General features: G+C 35.6%; 3 protein-coding genes across 3 annotated transcripts; 2 read left to right on the top strand and 1 right to left on the bottom strand.

The window, feature by feature from the left end:
• Positions 1-399: 399 nt before the first annotated feature.
• Positions 400-4591, bottom strand: LOC141841787 (uncharacterized). Its single transcript, XM_074729979.1, has 4 exons — positions 3879-4591; positions 1157-1227; positions 871-1081; positions 400-791 (listed from the first exon to the last, which is right to left on the bottom strand). The coding sequence occupies exons 1-4, from the start codon at positions 4011-4013 to the stop codon at positions 621-623; spliced, it is 588 nt and encodes a 195-aa protein (XP_074586080.1). The 5' UTR covers positions 4014-4591; the 3' UTR covers positions 400-620.
• A 1255-nt stretch (positions 4592-5846) lies between these two features.
• Positions 5847-18615, top strand: LOC141840851 (kinesin-like protein KIN-7I). Its single transcript, XM_074728930.1, is given in 33 exon segments — positions 5847-5970; positions 6053-6142; positions 6320-6438; positions 6914-7027; positions 7125-7206; positions 7313-7380; positions 7464-7538; positions 7648-7793; positions 7872-7974; positions 8280-8360; positions 10280-10348; positions 10451-10510; positions 10597-10758; positions 11666-11719; positions 12535-12783; positions 12862-12927; positions 13004-13180; positions 13253-13309; positions 13312-13365; positions 14103-14189; positions 14312-14461; positions 15195-15308; positions 15391-15477; positions 15545-15748; positions 15842-16006; positions 16116-16322; positions 16413-16502; positions 16594-16731; positions 16883-16980; positions 17703-17781; positions 17872-18012; positions 18123-18194; positions 18310-18615. Coding segments are annotated over 33 exon segments (3801 nt in total). The 3' UTR covers positions 18529-18615.
• A 741-nt stretch (positions 18616-19356) lies between these two features.
• LOC141838606 (putative disease resistance protein RGA4) lies at positions 19357-22971 on the top strand. The gene is made up of 2 exons (XM_074726131.1): positions 19357-21293; positions 21402-22971. Exons 1-2 carry the CDS (start codon positions 19381-19383, stop codon positions 22969-22971), a joined length of 3483 nt encoding a protein of 1160 aa, XP_074582232.1. The 5' UTR covers positions 19357-19380.
• Positions 22972-25412: the final 2441 nt, after the last annotated feature.

Raw genomic sequence — 25412 nt, 5'->3', positions numbered from 1 at the left:
ATAACCGAGAAGGAGACTGAGAGATCGAAGTGGAAGAAAAGGTTAACTTTGGTCATTGATGAATAGTTCGAGTACCAACAGATGTATCCAGATTCAACAACAACAGTGGAAGATTGTCATTCATCATTTTAAATTCTTAACAAATTGTTGAATTGCTCATCTTGTATGCCACTGTTAATTTCAGGGGTTAAGAACACTGCTTTTTATCTAAACTTTTGTTTTGAGTTTATTTGGACCCTGATCTTACTGTAATCTGATGCCTTCTGGTTGTAAGAAATGATGTTTCAGGTGCTTAGTCGTTGATCGAACTACTGCCTAGTGGACATGTTTATGATCTGATCAGAGCATGTCAAAATTGACACAGATGAGATAACAGTAAACCACAAGAATATTAGCCAATGCCAAAAAAATGATACTAATGAATCAAATTTATCAATCATCATCAACCTGATCATCCACCAATATCCCAATTGCAAATAAGTGAAAGAGGAATCAAGTTAACATCCATTTGAACTATCTTTTTACATACTAAATACAGCACCAACCAAACAGATTGAGGGGAGTCAATGAGATGGTCATTTTTTTCTTCTTCTCAGCTCTAATATAAACACAACAAAAATCTAAACCTTAAGAATTGCTGGGTCCTGCCATGTAGATTTTCTCCTGCACACTCTGCTTGAGTTTTTCTGTGCGTCTCTACATATTGCAATCGTTTGATTATCTGGTCCTTGGCTCACTTCATACTCGTTCAAAACATCAAGTTTCAAAGCATCCATATGAGATTCCCCATCCTACAAGTAACCATAAAACAAGAATTAACAAGTCAATGAAACTTAATGCAGAGGGAATTTGCTAGGATCGTTGATGTACCAGGTGAGAGAATTGATTCAGATCTAGCAGTGTAGTACTTCTGGGGTTTGCAGCTTCAATTACTTTCTGATTTTTCATTTCGCTAAGAGCAAATAATGGTAGATTATTGCAAGCAGAAGATGATGACAATTGATTAAATTGCTTTTTGATTCCGAAAAGGGTTGTTTGTGATGGATTTTCCAAGAAGGACAGGTATTTCTTTCCAAGGATTCTGAAAAGACAAAATAATTATCTTATACTGAAAGTTTGTGAATCCAAAACTGCCATATAGAGGAGAAAACAATACTTGACTTCAGTCATGAGTCTTCGCTTCTTCTGTCTTATCAGTTCTAACTGTTTCTTCTTTGCTTCAGTCTCCTGCAAAAAAAGCAAATTAAAATCATGGAGTAGCAAGTATTAGGAACTGGGAGGAATAGAACAGTAATGACAACAAATCCTATGGAACAATGTAATTTGATGCCCTTCAATCCAAGCAGAAGAATTCAACAGAGAATTTGAAACGAGAAGTGAGCATAACAAAAGTTGTTGGACAGGTTTAAAGTTTGAATGGTTTTGACTATTTTATCTTCTGGAACAATTAATAAAAGGATTGCATCTTGCTCTTTTTTGTTGAATTTCAGACGTTCACCTTGCAAAACAATTTGTGAAGCTGATGGTACTTGAAAAAAAGTGTAAAATTTTGAGAAAAAACACAGCCCATCCATGATCCAAGGAATGTACATGTATATAAACAGGAATGCTCATTGTATTTGAAGTAATTGATGATTGGAACAGGTTGATGCACTAATTGTGCTTTGTATTGCGTGCATCTGTCTTTGCAGTGTTATAGGTGCACATTAATCAACGATGAGATGAATAACCGCCTCCGTTGTTCGAATCAAGACTAATGTATGTGCTTGGGAACATGCCATTCTCTTTGCAATGTATAGGTGCACTGACAGGTAAATAGATGACCCTAGTTGTTCAGATCCAAGCTAATGTTCAGTTGTTCAATCCAAGCTAATGTCTGAGGAACATGTCTTGTCCACCTATTATTTCTTAGCAAACTTAAAACAACAAAATTTAGGCCAGTCATTGTAGAGACTTGACAAACACTTGTGTAAGCTATTTGAAGAGCTAGAATAAAATTGTTGCATAGACGTTGAGATGTTTAAAACAGTCCATTGAGATAAGTTCAATAAGCACATTCCACATTGCCATATCTACAACTTCAATCAGTTTGGATGCACTAAAGCATGTTGCTAGCACAACCAAACAAATATTCAGGTTGTATTAGCAAAACAACTGCTTTGTCATATTAAAAACTGATTATGTTTCCATTCAAGACACTACCATCTGCAAACATCATTTACTTAAGTAGGTGTCCTTTTGCTCTTCATATGCATAGTCATCTCAGTAATTCCTCATTTGCTTCCCTTCAAAATATCATATTTATTCTTCCAAAACATTGCCTTTAAATGATGAGTCTTGTCATCTTGGAAAATGACTCTTTACCCTCATCCTACTAGCATCTACTGGCATCCTTGTTAGCATCTACTGGCATCCTTGTTAACTCATTCTAATATTTGGAGCTTAATTGTCCTGATTAAACTTGAACTTTCACTATTTTGTTCTGTTCTTTAATGATCATTCAACAATGACAGTATGGCACAATTAAATATAATGATAGATCACTCAGAATCAAAATATAATGATAGATCACTCAGAATCATTTTCCACCCTTTTTTTTACGTGGAACCCAAAAACAAATTTGGCACATTCCTTGTTATGTCTTGCAATTCTATTTGTCACGTAATGAAAATGAATGCTAGAGCAAAACCTATCTATTGTTTAGATGAAAAGGTATTGGGTAAGTTATTCAATATTTTATGGGCATTTGTCCATCCATAACAGAATCCTTTCTATCTGTTCTGTTGATGGTATTTTACTGGGTAAAGCACTACTGGGATGTAACTTTATGACACATTTGTGAAGAAAGCATCAAATCAAAGACCTGGGAGAGCTAAGCTACATTTAGGCATAAAGACAAAATGGTGCAAAACAATATATTTATATGCCAACATATTTTACTAAAATATTTTAGAGGAGGTTGATATACTTGGAACAAAACCGTATGATATTTTCATGTTGAGAGGAGGATAGCTTTCTCTCAAGTTGGACATTGATCCTGGGAGGGAAAAACGCATATATAGACTTCAACTTTGATACCAACCTATGCAAAACTAGACTTTCATGATGAATTTTACTAAAAAAAAAAAAACTAAAAAAAATTACAAAAGGGGGAGTTCGGTTAACTGAACCAAATCAAACTTGAAAAATAAAACAAACAAACAGACTAAGGCATACCTACTAACCTAAAGGATTCACAACTTTGGAAATAAATGGCAAAAAAATCTTACCAAACTAGAGAACTTGATCACAATTGGCTAAAATTCCCTAACCTAAACTAGAGAGACTACCCAATACCAAAATCAAACACAATAAAACCAAATTTGCATAACATGACCCCAAGGTGCTTCATGACAGCCTGGTGACTCAACTCATTGCATCTAATTATCTTCGTGAAAGAACAAAGCATAAGAATTTCATATCACGTTATGTGGGAAAATTTGAATCAATAATCTTTTTGATCAGTTAAGTTAGCTGATGTATACTATCTCCGAGGCCCCAGAAATGACAACTGTAGCAATATTAGAGCACATGAATATCTGCTTCAGCTTAAAGGAGAGTTGAATGACTTTAATGTTTGAATGGGTTGTAAGAAACTCCATCTCCTTTTACACGATAAATAAGAAGGATTAAATTCTACTTTTGATAGACTTTCTAACCAAATTTCCTCACACTAAAAAAAAATATAAAAATAAATAAATGAAGAGCCCTTTAATGAATAGTAGTCGCATGCCAATACCATTCTTAAGCATCAAAACACATAAGAGTGAAGAAAAATTAAGGTTCTGAGAAATCATAGAACCCAGTAAAATGATGGGAAAAAGAGAGAAAATTTTCACCTTTTTCAACTCCTCGTAGTCCTGCATCAGGTACTGATGCTTGAATCTTCCCCTATCAATGGTATCCTTCCCAACTCGACAACCATCCATGGGCGGTGACGCATCCACGCTCGCCCTCCTCGCCTTCTTCCCCATCCTCGCCTCGATCTCACGGATAGAAGCGGCGACAAAAGGGAAAGGAAGCAAAACCCTAAAGCGAGCCGAGAAAGACAGCTCACAAGCGGAATAGAACGGGTCTATTCAGAAAGAGCAGGTAATAAAGATAACAGATGGATAAGGACCAAGCAGTTTGTCGCGGATAGAGAGAGAGAGAGACCAAGGTGCGCTCTCTCTCTCCTTGAAGATCTGACGAGGGAATTCCCCTCCAAATTAACCCATAAAATTCCAGAAGATCAAACGGGATTCGCTCGATCAAAAGGAACATTTTTTGAGGGGCGGGCGTCCATAGGATGTCGGATTGGTGTGAGCGAGGGAGACGATGCAGTCCGTTTGCAACACCACGGCTCCTCTCAAGACAGCTATCGCTGTATCTATCTCCGCCCTTCGCTTCTTTATCTCTCAGCGGCTTTACACCTTCCTTTTTTGCTTCTCTTCCCCGAAATAAAAATCCTGTATTGGGCCAGCTGCGGCATGGAGAAGGCAAGCGAGCGAGCATAGCCAGAAAGGCATAGAAGGAGGACGTGGGTCTGGCTGCTGCTGCTCCATCTGAGAGGGCATAGCTTCTGGCTCCTCCTCCTCCTGGTGGGTTGTGCCATTTGAGAGACTGACTTCAGCAGGGATAGGGTTGTAAACAAGCCAAAGTCGATCAAATCTCAAGATGTTTAAATTTATTTAATAAAGTAGCATCGAATTTAATTAAATACATTTTAAATGTGGCTTCTAGGTTAAATAATCTATTGAAGTGTTCGAATTTAAAAGTTCCATTTGATTAATTTAAAAGTTTGTTTTTTAAAATTTAAATTATTTCAATTCATTATTGATCTTGATTTTAAAATGTAAAAAATTAATTAAATCGAATCAATATTAATCAATACAGTTGGTGGACTGTGATTGTTCCTCCGACATCAATCGATTTATAAAAAAATTTGATTAATCTGATAACTAATTATATAAATTAATTTTATATGAGTTCGATTTTAATGGTAAAGTTTGATCCGTTCGGTTTGTAAAAAAAACTTAATTTATTCGATTTTTTTTTTTATTTAGTTTGTCGATTCGATTATGAAATGAATACCATGAGAAGGATGCGTGGGAGTTTGTTCAGATATTGAGGACGCGTAGGAGTTCCTTCAGATACTCTGAGAGAAAAGAGAAGGTAATCAAAATATTGATTAAATTAAAATAATCGATCGAATCCGTAAGTCCAATTTAATAAATTTAAAATTTTATTATTTAAAACGATCTAAATTATTTCAGTTTAATTTTTATTTTAAAATTTAAAAATTAATTAAACCGATTAAATCAAACCGATATCAATGGATTGTTATATTATTATATGAATCTCAACTAATTAATATCAATCAATTGTTGTGCCGCATCAATGATAAAAGATTTGATTAATTTAATGATCAACTGAATTAATTAATTTTATATTAATTCAATTGGTTTACTTTTAATGGTAAAATTTGATATATTCTATTGGTCCAAATTACTCTCTTCCAAATAAATAAATAAAACATAAATAAAAATAATTTACAAAATCCATCTCATCTTGCATTTTCCTCTATTTGTAGTTCAATCGCTGGATCATTTTTAATTTTCTGGAATTAATAATTTTTTACCTCCGATAATTCTAGAACAGTTGCATTGGGCCGGATTTGGGCCATTATGGATTAGCTTCACTAACATCATACATGGCCCACCTTTCCCTTGCTATTTCGGGCGGGAAACTAAAGAACTCAATTATCTATTCACAGTCCAGTGCCCAAGTCGACTTTGCCGTCCTTTCCTTTCCCTGCGCCGGCGACGATGGAGAGGATCTACGTGACCGTGAGGGCGCGGCCGCTCTCCCAGGAGGAATCCAAGTGCAGCCCATGGAAGATCTCCGGTAATTCCATCCACCTCACCAACCAGCCCGCCAAGTTCGAATTCGGTCAGTCTCCGCCTCCCTCCCTCCCTTTGAAACCCTCGCCTTGCACTTCTACGCCTCATTTCGATTGCTTCTCGAGTGGCAGACAGGATTTTTGGGGACGATTGCAGAACTATCGACGTCTACGAAGCTCGCACCAAGGAGATCGTTGCTTCTGCTGTCCGCGGCTTTAATGGTCTCGCGAATCGCTATTAACCATCTACATAATTCGTCAGTTTTAAGCTATTCCTGACCAATATTAGTCTTTCAAGTCTGTTTCTTGAATTGGAGAGCTTACCGTGTTAGCCTTATGACTTTTAGCACTTGTGACTTTTAGCTTCCTTAGCATTTCCCTTTTTGTTTGTTCTTTTAGGCACAGTTTTTGCCTATGGGCAAACTAACAGCGGCAAAACTTATACTATGCGGGGTTCAAATGCAGAATCTGGAATTATCCCACTCGCTGTGCATCATTTATTCAAGAGCATCCAAGAGGCAATGATACTTTTCCTTTATATATTTTGCCAAATTAATACTTTACCAATTTGTGGTTAGTTCAATTTTAGACTTGTAGAACTTAATTTATTTTCCATCACTTACCTGCTTAAGAAAGCCTAGCCATTATTGTCATTATCTTTTTGTGTAAAAAATTAGCCTGTGCATATGAGTAACACTAGCAATTCTATTAACGCTGAATTGAATTGCTCCCACGGTTGAAGAATGATAGTAGCGTTAAGAATAGGTGGTTTTTGTAGACGTGGCTATTGCCAATGTAGGTTTAGGCAGGTCAATTTATGCAATCTACCATTGCATGACAAGGATGTTTTTTTTTTCATGACTCGACTGTTCTTCTATCCTTTTCTCTCAAGGTTTACTACCCAAGTTAATGACCATTTACAAGAATCTTCTTTCTTGTATAGCTTGACAATTGATATTGGTGTTATGTATATGATGTTAATTGCAATACTAGGATATGGATAGAGAGTTCCTTCTCCGCATGTCTTACATGGAGATATATAATGAGGAAATAAATGATCTTCTAGTCCCAGAGCATCGTAAATTGCAAATCCATGAAAGCCTCGAGGTAGCCTTCAACTGAAAGTACTTTATCCCATTTTCATCATTGATTTTGTTGTGTATTTTCTTGGATCTTAATGGATCATCTTGACCATTCTTTGAAGAGGGGTATATATGTTGCTGGTTTAAGAGAAGAGATTGTGACCTGTGCTGAACAAGTTCTTGATTTGATGGAGTTTGGTGAATGTAAGTATTTTCTTGCTTGGCACAATTTTTTATTTGCTATTTTAATACTTTGTGTGCTTGAGGAAAGTTATTAAAGTACATGACATGAGCACTTTGTTTGTTGCAGCTCATCGCCATATCGGAGAGACAAACATGAATCTTCATAGTAGTAGGTCTCACACTATATTTCGCATGGTATGTTTATTTGATCATTCGAAATGTATTGCATACAGACTATTATCCTAAGCTGTTCCACTGATTTTTGAACGGGCCTTTAGATAATTGAGAGTAAGGAAAGGGTGGAAGAAGGGGACACAGTTGATTCTTGTGATGCAGTTCGTGTATCAGTTCTTGTATGTAATTTTGCACTGTTTCAAATTGTGATTACGTTCCTTAATTTCCCCCCACTTTGCCTCTTTTCCATAGCCATCTTATTGATTTAAAATGTTTCAACTCATGCAGAATTTGGTAGATTTAGCTGGTTCTGAACGTGCAGCCAAGACTGGCGCAGAAGGCATGCGACTGAAAGAGGGTTCTCATATAAACAAAAGCCTAATGACGCTTGGCACAGTCATAAAAAAGTTAAGTGAAGGTGCAGAAAGCCAAGGGTACGCTGTTATTGTCTGTCCTATGTAGTTTCTTTCACATGCAAATGTATACTCATCCTTACTGTTAAACTATTGCAGCGGTCATGTTCCTTATAGGGACAGTAAGCTCACTCGGATTTTACAGCCTGCACTTGGAGGAAATGCTAACACTTCAATCATTTGCAACATTACATTAGCACAGGTGCTTCACCAACTTGTTGTATTTATCTGTTGATCATTGGAGTTTCATGTTATTTGATTTAGTGCACTCTTGTGTTCTCTTGATGCCCATATTGTTACAAGTGACAATTTTCATCTTCTATTTTTCTTGATGATACATATTTGCAAACAAATCTATCAAATAACCAATTATATATTCGATACTTGTACCTCTTTGAAGGTCTTTTGCCTCCTATTGTATATAAGTGACATAATGAAGGTGAGAAACACATTGCACTATTGATAGATAGGTGATAATCAACTCTCACACATTATCCTTCATGGCAGGTTCATGCAGATGAGACTAAGAGCAGTCTTCAGTTTGCAAGCAGAGCACTGCGTGTCACCAATTGCGCATGCGTTAATGAGGTTTTGTTATCACCAATTCTTTTCTTGTTCTCTAGTTCTTAGAAATTTTTGATATATGTCTATTTTTCTCTTACAATTATTATTTCTCAACAAATGTTGAGATTAAGGGAGAAGTAATTCATTATCATTGCAAAAATGAAAAATATAGGAATAATACACATAACTCTTGGATCTAATTTTATACTCGTGGTAAGGACCTCAATGGAGTAGGTTAGGTGTGGGATAAGATTCTCTATTGAGTCTCAACCGGTAGAATGTCATTAAGTGGGAAAGCTAAGCATTTGTTTCTTCAACTAGAAGAGATAAAGAACATTAGGACATTATATTTGATACCCTAAAGATTAGGCAGGTTAGAGTAGACATGGGATGATATACATCCTTTCTTGCATTGCTTGGCAAATATAATTTAGGGAGAAAGTACATAAATGTTATCCGAACTTCTTCGGAGATATCTAATTGATACCGAAAATAAAATTATATTGAATTGTTGTATGATTTTAGAAAAAGTAATGGGTGCCTTTGTAATTTGTAAGAGAACCTAGCAAAAAAGCTTGGCCAATTGATGCCATTTTGATGATAGTTGTCCTCTCAACAACACAATTATAACAAATGATAACAATGAAATTGATGCTAAATCCTCTTTTATTTTGAAGCTTTTAGCTTTCCTTTTCTCCTACCCCGCTCCCTTGATCTCAACCTCTTCCTCTCTACCTCTAATTCTAATGTCACCCACCCTTTTCCTCATTACTGAAAGTGGATGATCATCAATGCTAGAGACCCACATTGCGACATTGTATCGTTTGATTTTGACATGCTCTATTGCTTTCAGCTCTATGTTGATGCGTTTGTCTTCACCACCAAGGGCATCAACTTCTCCAACAAACATGTTTACCTTGCTGAATAGTGTTTATCCTCCCAACACTGCAGTTGTATGTGTATCAACTAGATATCTAGTGTTCTCCCACTAATGAATATTAGAAAATGCTAAATTCTCTTCTTAGTGATTGATCTCTAACTATAACTCCACTCCTGCTATCAGATTCTGTTCACAACATTTTCTGCTTCCTTTACCACATAATGTGAATGATGCTAGTCAACCTGCCATTAGTAAACTGCTTTACATTTTAAGAATACTTAGGCAATCCTATTTTGGAACCTAGTGCAACCTATTCTATTAAATCTTTATGACAAATTTCAGGGTGAATGCAATCTCCATTTCCTTTTTGTTTGCATTTTCTTATATCTGTTGTAACTGCTTGATGTTCTAGTAGTTTAATTCTCCTATAACAAATTCTGAATGACTAAATGAATTTTCTCTACTTCATGCAAGAAACCTCACATGCTTTCTTTTTCCAACCACTACCCTTCACTATCTACCCATTATTCTTGTAATGTTCAAATAGATCAAAATTGCTTGTATATTTAATTTTCTCAGTAATAATCAAAGAGCAGCATTGTCTTATTGCATGCTTAGGCCGCATTTGCTTTTCAATTTCCCCCCTCAAATTTCCTTTTCAAAGAAAAAAAGGAGAATCTGAAATGGAATAAGTAAGAAATAAGTTTGACAGTGACTTTTTCACTTTGCTATGAAATAAAGCTTTTTTTACTTGAGGTAGATTGACATTCCTGAAAATTATCAAAGAAACCATTTTTTATAAGAATTTGATTTCTCCCATATTCTTGGGATTTTTTTTTGTTTTTAGTGAGTTGGAGAACTGGGAACTTTCCAAAATAAATTCAACCTTGACTTTTCAATTAACAGACATTTGGTTCATTGACCTAAAGTTTCTGGGGTTCTCTTACTTCTCTTTTTATTTATTTTGGAATCCACTCTTAATGTGTTTCATGCGCATTGCTTGATTTGTCTTAGACCAACTAGTAATCTGTATATTTAGTTGCTTTTTGCCATGCATTGACAGATCCTAACAGATGCAGCTTTATTAAGACGCCAAAGGAAAGAAATTGAAGGGTTACGAGCAAAATTATTGGTCTGTCCATATACATTGATGTTATTACCAATTGTATTGGGTCCATGTCTCTTCATTTGCTAATTTTGTCTTGTTATTTCTCAATTTTGCTGGGTATTATAGAGCTCTCACTCAGAGCATTTGGAGGAAGAAATACTGAACCTTCGAAACACCCTGCTACAGGTTCACCACATTGCTTTCTTTTCTATTTGATGATGTGATTACCATTGATGATTATTTTCTCTTAATATGGGATGCATTTTTCTAAGAGTGAGCTTGAAAAGGACAGAATAGCCTTAGAGCTAGAAGAGGAAAAGAAAGCTAAAGCTCATCGTGAAAAGAGATTGCTAGAGCAAGCCAAGAAAATCGCTAACCTTAGTTCACTGGTATTATGTTCTGAAAGGGATGATAAGAGTACATACCTTAGTCAGGTTAGTAAATTTCTCCATTTTAAGTATATTACTACAAAATTGTGCTTTTGTTCATTTCAAAAAGAAATCCATCCCATTGCCATAGTGTGAATGCAACTAAACATAGGTTGATTTGCATATTAATTAGGTTGCTCCTTTTCACATCTCTGATTTTATTTTGTTGTCTGATTGGTAAAACAGTTGTGCTTGAATTAGGTAAATCAATTGCGGTTATTTTCTTTTATGCTTCTTTAGCATAATATGCTTTACACATTTTTTTTATGTTGTTCATATCTCGTTTCACAAATGCAGCCAAAATCTCATTTTTAAGCTGTAATTTCATTTGCTTTCATAGATTCAGTAACTTCCTAATTTATTCAGATGGTTCAACAACATATAATATTAGGGATGGGAAAAAAATGATTTATGTGACACTAATTGGAAATTGAATTGAATTGATTTGAAAATTTGGGTTTTTTTCACGCTTGGGGATGTCAAATACACTCTTTTGAGTTGGAGGTCATATTAACTATATATTTTATTATAATTTGTAAATAATAAAGAAGATCAAAATGATAATAAATGAATTCAGATAATTGATTGAATTTTAGTTTTGCAAAAATAGATTTTTTTTTTAAATCTAAAAGGCCAGATCCAATCCATGCCAAAAAATTGGGTCCAGATATGTTTTTAGTGAAACTTGGTTTGAGTCTAGGTTTGAGGATTTTAGTATAACTGATCAGACACATTCTCATCCCTTGAGTAATTTGTTCATTTTCCACACATTACAACTTATTCTTGCTTTGACTTGTTATGATTTACAGTAGTTTCTATATTCTGCATTATTGCTTTACTTGCAGATGAATGCCATCCTATTTGTTGTTTTGAGAACTAAATGCCTGAACTTAAAGTTCCTTTTTATTTACAGAACAAAAGAAGACTAACATGGTGCCCAGGACCTTCTCGAAAATGTAACAATGAGGTAAACCATAATCTGGGCCAACTTGTATTATTATAGATATCAGATTATGTTAGTTAAGCAGTTTAAATAGATTAAGGAGCCACTTATATAAAATATCAGTTCAGTAGATTAATATCTTGTATACCAGGTGTATTGACTACTGAATGCATAATGATCTGAGCAAGGCATAAATCAATATTGTAAGATTCTTACAGGAAAACGAAAATGTAATTTTTGATTTTTCTGGACTCATCATGAGTGTCTAGACTGGTGGCCAGCACTTTACCCAGCACTATTCCAGTAATGTTTAAGTTTATCAAGGACAAAACATATCTCTGATGATTTTGTCATTGTTTCAAAATGTTAGGCATTAAATGACTTGCTTGTTTTATTGTTTGAATTAATCTTTCTTATTGGAATAGACATGCTTTGGGTCATCTTTTACACTGTTGATTGATATTAATTGTTATATTTTATATATTTTTTGCATTGTATGATTGTCTTTCTTATGTGGAAGAATAAATTGGAGGTTTTGAAATATACTTTAGTGGATGCATGTTGGTTTGTAATAATTATTGCTTTGCCTTCACATATGCCCCACATGTTGCATATGTTCTTTGCCCATGTTGCATATGTTATTCGTAGACGAAGGCTTCTTTGTCTATGTCATAAAGCATCTGGTTGATAATGACGGCCTTCAATTCAATCGCACTGCAAATGTTGGTTACATCCATTAACTTGCATTTTTTGGTATACATTATCTGGTTCATTGATTCAGCGCAAGCAACAGTTGTTTTTTAAATAATGTTTACTAACTGTAAGGAATATAAATTCAGGTGCACGTTCCAGATTCAATAGCTAGAGATCGCATTAGACATGATTCTGATATTGGCTTCCATGTCCCTTTTGAAGAACTAATAAAAGAAAATAATGTTAATGCGGATAACATGAATCATGATGCTTGTTTGCCTGATAATTTGGAGGATGACTATGATTGCAAGAACTTCTCTTTTCCAGATGCACATGCTTTGCTGCATGTTACAGATAGGAAAAAAATCCATTCCAAAAAGATTGGTTTGCTTTCAGTAAGTATCTTGTTTCCCCTTTGCTACTTTTTTGTTCTAGTCACTTGCAATTTTAAATTTCAAAGAACTCTTTGTTAGGCAGTAAGTGAAACTGATGAATGCAACCACATTGACATAGAAAAGAGCATGGGTTGTCATCACCAGGTTTTTGCTTTCTATCTTTTTACAAGCTAGTTTGTGTTTGATGTAAGAGCCAACATGAATATAATATTTGTTTCAGAATGCTCTGGACATAGAATTTAAAAGCCCAGCAAAAAAGTTATCTGAATTCAGTCCTAGCCATGGCAGCACTATCCCCTCGAGTGGTGAAACAAGCTGCAGCATAACTCGTGGGTGTAAAAGCTTAACTGAGAGGGAATCAGAGGCAATCGTTGTCATCAAACAACTCCAGGATCAGGTACTTTATTTGTCATGGATGTGCATGTTCTCATCTTAACATAGTAACTGGAGCACTTAAATGCCTATGCAGATCAAGTCACTAGAAATTGAGAAGGCTTCTATTCAAAAAAATTTTGGACACTGATGTTCTTGGAGAAGTTGGCTACTGAACAGAATGCTTCCTTCAAGGAGAAGTATGAAGAGGTAACTAGTCAATACATTTTGGAATACTTTTGTGTCACATGATACATTTGGATGTGGGAATACCACAATAAAAATTAGTTGCTCCTTTTCTTCTTTTTTGCATTTGAGATTCAATCAATGTTAGATTTAACTTGATTTATGGGGATGCCATTAATGGAAGATGTGCCAAATTGATTATATAAAAAAATGAAAATGACATTACTAGTTGATTTGAAATACCATTATATGCACATTAGATATAAAATTTCACACAAATATTTTTGAAAATTAAATCCAATTTCCTTATCATGAAAATTCTAACAGAATAATGTGAGGCTTTAAATTAAACTTTAATGCAATCTTTGCCTATGAGAAAATTCTTAGCAGCTTCCTTAAATTATTTGTATTAAAGTGAAAAAATCAATATGTTATATGGACAGAAACTGAGAAACATTTTGGTTAGAAATTAGTTCAATGATCGAGTTTGGTTTGGATCCCTTAACACGTTGTTCACATTTATAATTCTATTTTTTTGTGAAATTTATGGTGCGGCAACTGATATTTTCAATGGCAATTGTTCCTGTAATGAGAGCTTGATTGATTTTTTCCATGAGTTTATAATTAATTTACTTCTTTTATGGATCTGGTATAAACTTTTATATAAGTTTTTACTATTTTATTGTTTTGGATATTAATTTCTTTCTTTGTTTTCCCAATTTACACGGGTTGTTATCTTTCACTTTATTTATTTTCTTTAGCTCAATCAAGAGCTTTTGCATGCACAAGAGGAGGCTAGAGTGTCTTGTGAACAGCTCCAACCAGTGGTACTAACTGATGCAGTTATAGTAAGTATTTCTTTGATCTACTCATCACTCTTGTTCTTATGATTTCGTTGTTGAATGGATGCTTAATTGTAAATACAAAAAAGATATGCTATTTTATCCTATTTTTCCTTGGCATGTTTCAGGGAATTAAGTCAGATTTATCTGGAAAGGTTGTAACTGAAGTCCAAGACGTAGCAATGCAGGTTGAACATTCAAAGAAGTCTATGGATGATACTGTATCCATAGTTAAAGATCTATTCAATGATTTCTCCATCCTAGCTGATGCATTTATGGTAAATTTCTTGCTAAACTTGTAGTGCCAAGTACATATATTCCTTTTGCTTGAATTTCTTGAGTATGTCGTTTGGTAAAGATTGCTTATCCCATTTTAAATTGGAAAGGAAAACAATCTCAAAGCACTAGGTATTTTATTTTTCTGTTCTGTCTAATGTTATGCAACAGCAACTTGAGCGTATGGATCTTATCCTGTGACATCCATGTCATTTTATATCACAAGTGATATCACAACAATTCTAAATCATTTATTATTATACTAAATATTGTTCTTGTTGGTCACCTCTTCTCTATCACGATTTCAACTTTTTGGAGTTTGGTCTCATCGTTGTGTCATGCTCTTGAGTGTTGAATATCTTGTGCACTCAAGTGTGATAGTGTTTAGAAAGTGTTTTAAGCATTATGCCCTTGCTTGACAGGTTCGATTGTTGGTAAGTGAAGGTGCAATCTTGTGCTGGTAATTGAAGCATATCTTCTGTTCAAAATTGAACCTTTTTAGCATCATGGAAAAATCTAGCTTTGGCATTTGCCAATGCTACTATAAAATATGAGGAAAATAGATTTTGGATGTATAACGCCGAGTCCTGCATTGCAGCAATATTTTCTGTTTGTCTTTCCTCTGCTTCTTGATGCTTTAATCTTTGTTCTGCCTCATGTAATTTTATACTGTTTGTGCTTAATCTCGCACTTAATTCTCCGGCAACAATTTCTTCATATTTGTCTGTATGCCAGGAATTCAGGTCATTTGCTGATGCAGATGCTGCTCAGTTCAAATCAATAATTGCAGGACATAACGAAATACAAAGATGTACGATGAAGAGAAATTGCGAGCTTGAGCAAGAAAAGGTGTGTCGTAGCTATGCTTTTGATAAAACATCGATACTTGACCAAACATTTTGCATTGTTTGCTAACTTGCTATAAATGCAGGACATTCTCCACAAACAATCTGTTGTCTATCAGAATCAACTGCAGGAGATTATATCTGAATTGGAAAATCAGCAGAAAGCTATGGATGTAAGTTTATTCATTATGCATGTGTTACTATGATGATGTTATCTTAGCCTTTTTTTATTTGTGGTAGGATCTTGAACTTCAACATGATCTTCAGAGGGATGACCTCCTGTCTCAAGTCCTCAGTCTTCAAAAAGAAGTGTCATGCTTGTCATCCTCTTTTATAGTAAGAGAGAAGGAAACCATCAGAAAGGAACTTGATAAAACCAAGGCAAAGCTGAAGGATACAGATTTCAAGCTTAAAAATGCTATTCAAGACAAGATAAAACTTGAGGTTGCCATTTATAGTTTGTGTCCCTTTTGTTCGGATATGTTTGATCTGTAGTCTATCAAGCTTCCAGTAATGATCTTCAAAAATATTGGACAGAGTGAAAGGGCACAGGCTGAGCGAGAGATCAAGCACTTGCAAAATCAAAATGTTCTCGAACGTGACATTTGGAGACGCGACTCACTTGGTGCTAGGATGCGCGACTCTAAATCGAGTGATTATAACCGGCAAAAGGGTGTCAACATGATTGAGCAAAATCTTCAGGTCAGGTTTCTTATTCTGCAATATCTTAATCTTTTCTATTTCATATGATCTTGTGCCAATTGATTAGATTGCAATTACTATAGATATAAAGTTCCATTTGTTTGTTTAGGAAGACCACCAAAAACTTGAGCTTCGTGTCTTTGAAATGGAGGCTGAGATCACTTGTTTGAACGAGGCTTTGCTGTCTGCATTTAATGAAAAGGAAGAAGCAGTCTCAAGGAACAAATATTTGAATTCAGAAATAGAGGCTCTTTCAGAGAAGTTAGGCACTGCAGGTTCTGAGATAAAGTCATTGAAGGAGGAGATGGTGGCCATGGTGTGCCCTACTTAACATAAACATTTCCCTTTACTTTATCTTGCTTCCTATTTTCCTAATGGTTGTCTTCGACATGTTCTACTGCTACAGGCAGAGAGATTGGTTGAATCTGAATCAGTTTTGAAAGAAATGGAGTCCTCTATGAACTATGTGTTAAGAGAAAAAGAAGAGATGGGAATAGTAATAATTTTTTGCAACTTTCATTTGGAACACTGATTCTGGTATTTTCTTGTGAATTTCATCCAATTCTTCTTTTCCATTTGGTCTGCAGCAATTTGCAGATGCCCTTTTAGAAATGGAGGCAGAAAAATCGATATGGTCATCTAAAGAGAGAGCTTTCTTGGATGCCAGTGAAAAATTAAAAATACAGAATAATCTGATGCAAAAACTATCTGAAAATTTATTAGAGGTATTATGTATGAGAGACTTTTCTTACTTTTTTCCATGTTGATATTTTTATATGTTGTCCACTTAATGTCTCTTTCACTTTATATTGATCTTTGAGCACTTTATCATAGAGCAATTTGTGTATTTTGTTGTAATCCTGATGCATGTGATAGGCAAAGCATGATCTGAAGTTTTCTGAAGAACAATGCGAGGAACTAAAGGAAAGGTTAATCTTTGTCGAAGAAAAGGCACAGGAAGAGAAACAAAGCAGGTGGATTTTTTCTATTTTTTCAATAAATAAATTTGACAAGGGATGAGCCCTATTTTGGTTGGATGTCCAACATGTGGGGTCTATCCTGGTTGGCTAAGTTGGATATGGTTGTTTTTGATTCAATTTTTCAAATTTGTCACATGATTGATGATAAAATGAAAAAAAAAACGTTGAGATGTATGCGTATGTTTAAGGTAGAAAACTGGTTTTATAGTTATTATTTGAATCAATTTGAGTAGGTGTGAGGGGGTAGTATTAGATAAAAGAAAACATTTGTTAATGGAACAAAAAAATTCATAAGGTTTGGATATTATTAATTATATAGTTTTGCACATAGTTCACTGGAGGGATAAATTCAAAAATACTTTGAGATGGCATGACACATATTCAAAGATGAGTTGAATCAATCAGAGGACACTGGCAGTTGAGGAAGATTGAAGGAAATTCTGGTTAATGTAATTAATAATAATTTAATTTATTTGGGTATTCCTTTTGCTTTAGTCTGGCATAAAGTCCAATAAACATATAACGCCAACCTCAAATAGTTGAGACATTGCAATGCTTGATGAGGATGACTTCGAGTGCCTCCCATGCTAATTTATTTTTTTCTGTAATTTTATTATTTAATTTGAAGTCTATGGTCAAAAGAATTAATTTGATGCAACTTAGCTTAATTTTTTAAAATATTCTATAAATTAATATAACATTTTTGTCTTCTGCAGCTTGGCCAAGTCTTCTGAGATTGATCAACTAAGAAACGATCTTAAGCAAAGTGTAGTTGAGATTGTGGAACTGAATGAAGTGTGCCTTTCTGTTTATTTAATCCACTGTTTTGTTTTTGATTGAAAGCACATATGTATTATTAAAAATCAAATCTTAATTATCCAACAGGTTAAGTCAAGATTTGAAGCACTGTCATCAGAACATCAACATACTTGTGAAGAATTGCGAAAACTGCAGGAGCATGTCAGCATCATTTCTAGAGAAAAGGATGAGTTATCTTCTCTGGAAACAGTTATTGATCAAGAATTGGTAGGTCAATTGCATAACGAGTGTTGTTAGGATGGGGCGTGTCTAGACTTGAGAAAATCAGTCTTATTATCTGCTCAAGTTTTTATCCAATAGCACTTGTTTTTATGCAGATGGTGAAGGCCAGAACTGATTCAAATGAATTAGAAAAAAAAATCATGCAAATGGAACTCAAGATGCATAAGGTACGCCAAACAATTACATTTTTATTTACAATCGTGTTCAAAGGGATTTCCTTCTCAGGCTGCTGCCATTTTTTCTCTCTGAGATTACTCTTTAAAGATATAATGATGCTTGCAGGATAGCTTAAACTACAACAAAGAGAGAACAAAGCTCAGAATGCAGCTTCGCTCAATGCAGGCAACCTTAGATGCTTATCGTGGCAGATACAGAGAGGTTGTAGATGAAATGAGCTTGATGAACAAAAAATATGAAGAAGCATCGGCCAAATTAAAGAAGCAACTCGCTCAATATGGGGTTGAAATACTTAGCTTGAAGAAGCAGCTGGTCACGAAATAATCTACTTTAATTACTGTGCATTATATGATGATTCCTGCCTTTTATAAATGTATAACCATGTATCATGGCTGATACTGACCAATATTAGTATTGCAAGTCTGTTTCTTGAATTGGAGTGCTTACTGTGTTAGCCTTGTGCACTTGTGACTTTATCTTCCTTAAATGCACAGTTTTTGCCTATGGGCACCAGTGGCAAAACTTATACTATGTGGGGTTCAAATGCAGAACCTGGAATTATCCCCCTCGCTGTGCATGATTTATTCAAGAGCATCCAAGAGGCAATGATACTTTTCCTTTCTATATTTTGCCAAATTAACACTACCAATTTGTGGTTAGTTCAATTTTCGATTTGTAGTACTTAATTTATTTTCCATCACTTCCCTGCTTAAGAAAGCCACATCATCATCATTATCTTTTCATGTAATTCTGTTTGAGCATTGTGAATTTGGTTACTAACTCCTTTTTTGTAATTTTGTTTTATGGTAATCAACTCAATTATATTCCAGGAGTTATATCAGTTTTTATTGAATTGTGCGGGACATAACCCAGATAAAGTTCATTAAGTTATTATTTAATCCGTTTAAAAGTAAATTTAATTGTTTTAGTAGAACTCTAAGAAATTAAATTTAGTGGTACTAGATAATTAAATGATGTTTTTTTAATTAATACCCACGTCACTGCCATGGTTAGCGACGTAGATTTAATGCGTTTTATATCCGTCAAAAAGAACGACGACTTTGAAGAAGTCGTCGCCGTGCAAAATCTTGCTTCTCTTTTCTCCTCCCAAGACCCAAGCTATCTATTGTTAGGCAGATCCACACCAAACAACTGCTGCATCCTTCATCCGGAGCTATGGAAGCAGCTTTGGTAGCTACAGCTCGCTTTGCGGTGGACAAGGTGGCAATTCTCGTCGAACTCGACGAGAAACTCAAGGCAATGACTGGTACCAAAAGGAAGATGGAGAAGCTCAAGGATTTGTCGACGAACATTGACATGGTGATCCAAGACGTCGAGTCCCACCCTTTAAATAAAGATGCTGTAAAGGACTTGTTGAGGAAGCTCAAATACTTGGCCTACGATCTCGAGGATGTTGTGGATTACTATGACACCAAAGTTTTGCAGAAGAAGCAGAGATCAAAAACCTTTTTGAGGCCGGTGCGTGATTTTTTCTCTTCTGATAATGAAGTTGTGTTTAAGAGTAGGGTAGGTGACATGATAAAAGCTATAACAGGAAGTTTGGATTATGTTTTGCTGCAAAAGTCCATTATTCTCAATTTGCCACAAGGTAGTATCCGCATGTCGGAACCAAGTCTTTACAGAGAGACCCACTCCCGTAATAGCTTTGTTGTTATAGGGAGAGAACCAGAGAAGAATATGATTGTCAACATGTTAACAAATGATGATGATGATGATGAAAGTAGCCATAGCACATTGAAGGTCATTGTCATTGTTGGGATGGGTGGCCTGGGGAAGACTACACTTGCTCAGTTTGTTTTCAATGATGAGAGGGTGAAAGCTCATTTTGAAAGTTCAAGAATGTGGACAGTTGTTGGGGCTGAATTTGATCCTGCAAAAATAATGAAGTCTGTTTTAGAAGCAGCTACTGATGCACCAGTCAACATCTCACAAATAGATTCAGTGAGAAAGAAGATAGAAGAAGTATTATCTGGGAAGAAATTTCTGCTTGTGCTGGATGATGTATGGAATGAAGATCCATTAAAGTGGGGTGTACTGAAAGCAGCCTTAACATGTGGGGCGAGAGGAAGCAAAATTTTGGTGACAACCCGTAGCCAACAGGTCTCTTTGATTATGGGCTCATCTAATACTACCCACCAAATACAACAGTTGTCCCCAGCTAATTGTTTGTCCTTGTTTCAACAATTTGCATTTGGAGATCAAGCAGTGGATCCAATCTTGATGAAAATCAGTGGAAAGATTGTTAAAAAATGTGGTGGTGTTCCCTTGGCTGCCATTTCTCTTGGTAACATGCTCTGTGGCACTCGAGATGAGACTTATTGGTCCTCAGTTTTGAAGAGTGAAATATGGCAGCTCAGAGATGAGGAACAGAAAGTGTTAGCTGTGCTAAAGTGGAGCTATGACACTCTCCCTCCACGGTCAAAGAAGTGTTTTGCATTTGGCTCCCTATTCTCCAAAAATCATCGGATGACAAAAGATGGACTGATAAAACTGTGGATAGCAAATGGTTTCGTATGTTCAGATAGAAATTTTGATGCTGAAACATTGGGCAACCATGTCTTTGATGATCTTGTGAAGAGATCATTCTTTCTCTTGGCACCTCCCCTTGCTTATAGTCAAGTAACTGAGTGCACGATGCATGATTTGATGCATGATCTGGCACGATCCGTATCTGCAGATGCATATTGGAATTCTTATCAAGACTCGGTGGAAGATATCAGAAACAGAACATATCATTTGCAAATAGTTGAAGGAAACTTACCAGATATGACTCGAGTCTTAGGCAAGAAACCATTGTATCTGCGCACCTTTATGTCCAAAGATACATTTTCACGTTTGAGTATCACTCTTCTTGAAGTTTTCTCAGAGCTGAAATTTTTACGGACGTTGGATTTAACTAACGGTGGCATCAGGGAGGTGCCAACGTCAATAGGAAATCTGATACATTTAAGGTACCTCAACTTATCTAAGAATAAAATTGAAGTTCTACCTGACTCCATAACCCTTCTTTCCAATTTACAGTATCTCAATCTCAGTTTCAATAGGGAACTTCAAGAGCTACCAAAAGAGTTAGGGAAGATGCAAAACCTTCGGGATCTCAATTTATCTCGGAATAATATTGAAGTTCTACCCGACTCCATAACCTTTCTCTCTAATTTACGATATCTCAATCTCAGCTTCAATAAGAAACTTCAAGAGCTACCAAAAGAGTTAGGGAATATGCAAAACCTTCAGGAACTTGATTTACAAAGTGGGGTTTTCGGATTTGATTTTAGATTGACACACATACCTTGTGGATTATCTCAGCTAACTAATCTTCGAAGTTTACCTCTCTTTATTGCTAGTGACAAAATTGGCACATGCTCAATTATAGAGCTTGAGGATTTGAAGCTTCTCCACGGAGGAATGAAAATTAAATTTTCAGAAGATTTTAACAATTATCCTTGTGGCGGAAGAAAAATCTTGAAGAATAATGATCTTACTGAAGTATGCATAGAGTTTAATGATTCAGAAAGATATGACAAAGATATGTTGGATGATCTTTGCCCCAACACCAACTTAAAGAAATTGACCATACAGCAATATGGGAGCCGACAATTTCCAGCATGGTTGATGGAGTCGCAATTGCCAAATTTGGTTGAAGTTAACCTTGAAAACTGCAGTGGTTGTGAGCATATTCCTCCGTTTGGAAATCTGCAATTTCTTAAGAAGCTTTGCTTACAATCTATGGCTGGAATAACACAGATGGGTGCTGATTTCCATGGGTACCGAGGCTTTCCTTCCCTTCAAGAACTCTGCTTGAGTTGCATGTATGATTTAGAGGAATGGTTAGAGTCTCATGATGACGATGAGTTATTCCCTTCATTGCAGCGGCTACAGGTTGACTTTTGTACAGAATTAAAAAGTATGCCGAGACTTCCCAGAATCCAAGAGCTTGAGATATCATACTGCAGTGGGAGCATACTCTCATATATCGGAAGACTCACTTCTCTTTCTATTCTCCGAGTGAAGGAGATGCATGACATGACGTCCCTTCCAAGTGGCTGCATCAGAAACCTCACATCCTTGACAGAGTTAGAAATTACAGATTGCAGACAACTCCAATATCTTCCTGGGGATGAATTGCAGTACCCAAAAATGATTCGTTCATTGACCATTGAAAGGTGTGATAAATTAGCATCCTTCCCGTCTAAAGTGAGGCATCTCAGTTCTCTATGTTTTCTACGGATCTTCGATTGTCCAAGTATAACATTGCAACCAGAAGAGCTCGTACAAATCTTGAATTCAGTGCATGAGTTCCAAATAGAGATTTGTGGCAACAAAGTGGATTTACATGGGTCACTGCAACAGTTACACACACTCAGAGGATTGTCTCTAATTGGTGCCCATGATGTATCATCTATCTACAAGTACACTGAACTATATCCAAGATTACGTATTTGTTGTTGTGATAAATTGGAATCGTTGATGATAGTAGAACCAGCAAGCAGTGTGTTACAAGAACTATACATAGATGGAATTTTCAATCTCACAACCTTGCCTGATTGGCTACAGCATCTCAAATCTCTTCGTGTTCTATCAATCCAGAACTGCCCACGATTAGAAAGGATGCCAAGGGGTTTGAAGAATTTACATATGTTGAAAACGTTGAAGATTATCGGTTGCCCACAATTGGCAAGAAGATGCCAAAGGGAGACGGGCGAAGATTGGGAGATCATCTCATATGTGCCATATGTGCATATGTAATAGGCCCCTCGGAACATGATTCGAAAGGTAAGTTAAAAAAACATTTTTTTATAATCGCACAGTTAAACTGCTTCATATGATTTCTTTTTCATTTTAAAAAAGTGATAATGTTCAAACTCATCCACTTTATACTAACCTTGATATGGTAATTTAGGAGGTTGTTCAGTCCTATCATTTGCTCATAGAATCTTGCTTTCAGAATTCTCATAAAAAATAATCACTTATTTAAAATTATTTTTATTTTTATCTATTTTAAATTAAATTTTTATTTTTATTTATTTTAAATTAAATATTAAATCTTAAATCCTAAACTCTAAGACCTAAACCATACTTGATGCTCATGGTATCAAACGTATCTATATAAATAAATATACAATTAACGAAGACACCTAATACTAATACTTTGTTTGAAGTAGTGGTTCATGCCCCTAGGACATAGCTGAGTTGGTTACGACGGAATAAACTTGTAAAAGAGGACAAGGGTTCGAATCTTGACGAAGCCGAGACGATACCCTTCTCCGTCGTGGCTAACTGTAGTTTCTCGATTTACCTGTGAGTTGACATAAAATAAGCATTAATTCAATCATACGATAGTCTTGTTACATTTCCTTTTTAGTAATGATCAATTATGAATTTCTATTATTACATTTGGATCGTTAAATTCATTTGTGCTCACCACACCCTTCTTTTTTCTTTAACCTCTAGATTCATTGGCGGAGAGTGGAGACTTCATTTGTGCTGATCACCGCACTCTTTGTTTGTCTTTAACCTCTACATTCAAACGGAGGGTTCGAACTGGGCATGAGAATTTAGTGCTCTTTTGTAAAAAGGTGGAATCTACCACCCTAGCGGTCTCACACGGTTGACTCCACGACCATCTATGAAGAGGTAAATCGAGAAACTACAGTTGACCACGACGGAGGAAGATATTGTTTCAGTTTCATCAAAATTCAAACCCTTGTCCTCTTCTACAATTCTGTTCCCGTCGTTGCTCAAACCAATACATAGTGTCATATGAAATCCTTTTATTGAAAGTAAATTTGTTGAGTTCCTATTTTTAGAGACTTTAAAGTTAATACATGTGGGTTATTACATGTCACACTAGGCTTTATTTGGTGCTTGATACACTATGAATTTTCTCTCTCAAGGTCTATTGCCATGTGAGATCTTGTTGTTGCTTTATGGGGGTTGTTATGTAACAAATAAACTACTTGATATTGACATTGAGTTGACAGTTATGTGATTTGATCCTGTTATTTGCACACATTGTAGTTTTTTCTTATATGACGATGCTCTTTTGTATAAAATAGAAAAGGTTCTGTTAAGATGTTTCTAAGAAAATGAAAAATTAATAAAAGCACTCAACTGAAATTGGCACAAGAAGACTCCAAATAGAGGAATTCTCCAGAACAATATTGTGGAAATCTCATTGATAAAAACAGTTAGAATTCAACAATCTAAAATGTAGCTTTACTAGTACAGGCATGCCAATTGAAGCAGAAAGCTAGACCTTATCTTAAAGCAAACATACTTCCTCATTTTTCTAAAACAATGGAATCAACAATGAAAAGATCCGTAAGAGCTAAGCATTATTGTAGGCTATAGCATCAGCTCTATGTATAAGATTGGTTATGCAATACAAAATTGACAACTTGAGTTGTAAATAACTTAGACATCACTTTCGATGAGTTGGTTTGAACATGCCACGGCAATAAAAAAAACTGGCACCAGTTGCTAAAGAAGTAAACGGAGAGCATTTTAAAATCAAAATGGACATCACGTCGCTTCCATGATTTGAGAGAAGAGTCAATGCGGTGAAGTCGAGATAATCGTGAGGTAAATCGAGAAACTACAGTTGATTACGACGCAGGAAGGTATTGTCTGGCTTCATCAAGATTCGAACCCTTGTCCTCTCTGCAACTCTGTTGCGTCGTAACCAACTCAGCTATGTCCTGAGGGCCCGAGATCGATCACCCAAGGACTAACATAAACGGGATATTTGATGGAAACAAAAAAAATATGTACCCAATCTCAAGCGGAGAAAAGCTTTTCTTCTCCAATCAAAGTACATAATAGGAGTGAATTCTGTAACAGTGACGAAGCCTAGAGGAGCTGACCTTTGTACATAATAAGATAGACGTCATTTTCGATGAGCTGGTTTGAACAGGCCACGGCAATAAAATACTTGCCAGTTTCTTAAGAAGTAAACGGAGAGCCTTTTAATTAATACCCATGTTACGGGCATTGCGAGCCGGGATTTGTACGAATTTTGCTGGAGATCCAACCTTTTTTTTTTAAAAAAATCGATTTTAATATCCATCAAAAAAGAAGACTTCAAGTTGGGAGTCGTCGTCCTGCAAAATATTGCTTCTCTTTTATCCTCCAACGCTGTTTTTAGGCACATCCACATCAAAGAACTTCTGCATCCTTCATCCGTAGCC

This window comes from Curcuma longa, chromosome 11 (genome assembly GCF_044706935.1).
Source record: "Curcuma longa cultivar G26 ecotype Majalengka, Jawa Barat chromosome 11, ITB_CL_G26_1.1, whole genome shotgun sequence".
Lineage (NCBI taxonomy): Eukaryota > Viridiplantae > Streptophyta > Magnoliopsida > Zingiberales > Zingiberaceae > Curcuma > Curcuma longa.
Note: the sequence above shows the minus strand (reverse complement) of the source record. Positions and strands in the feature narration are given on the sequence as shown.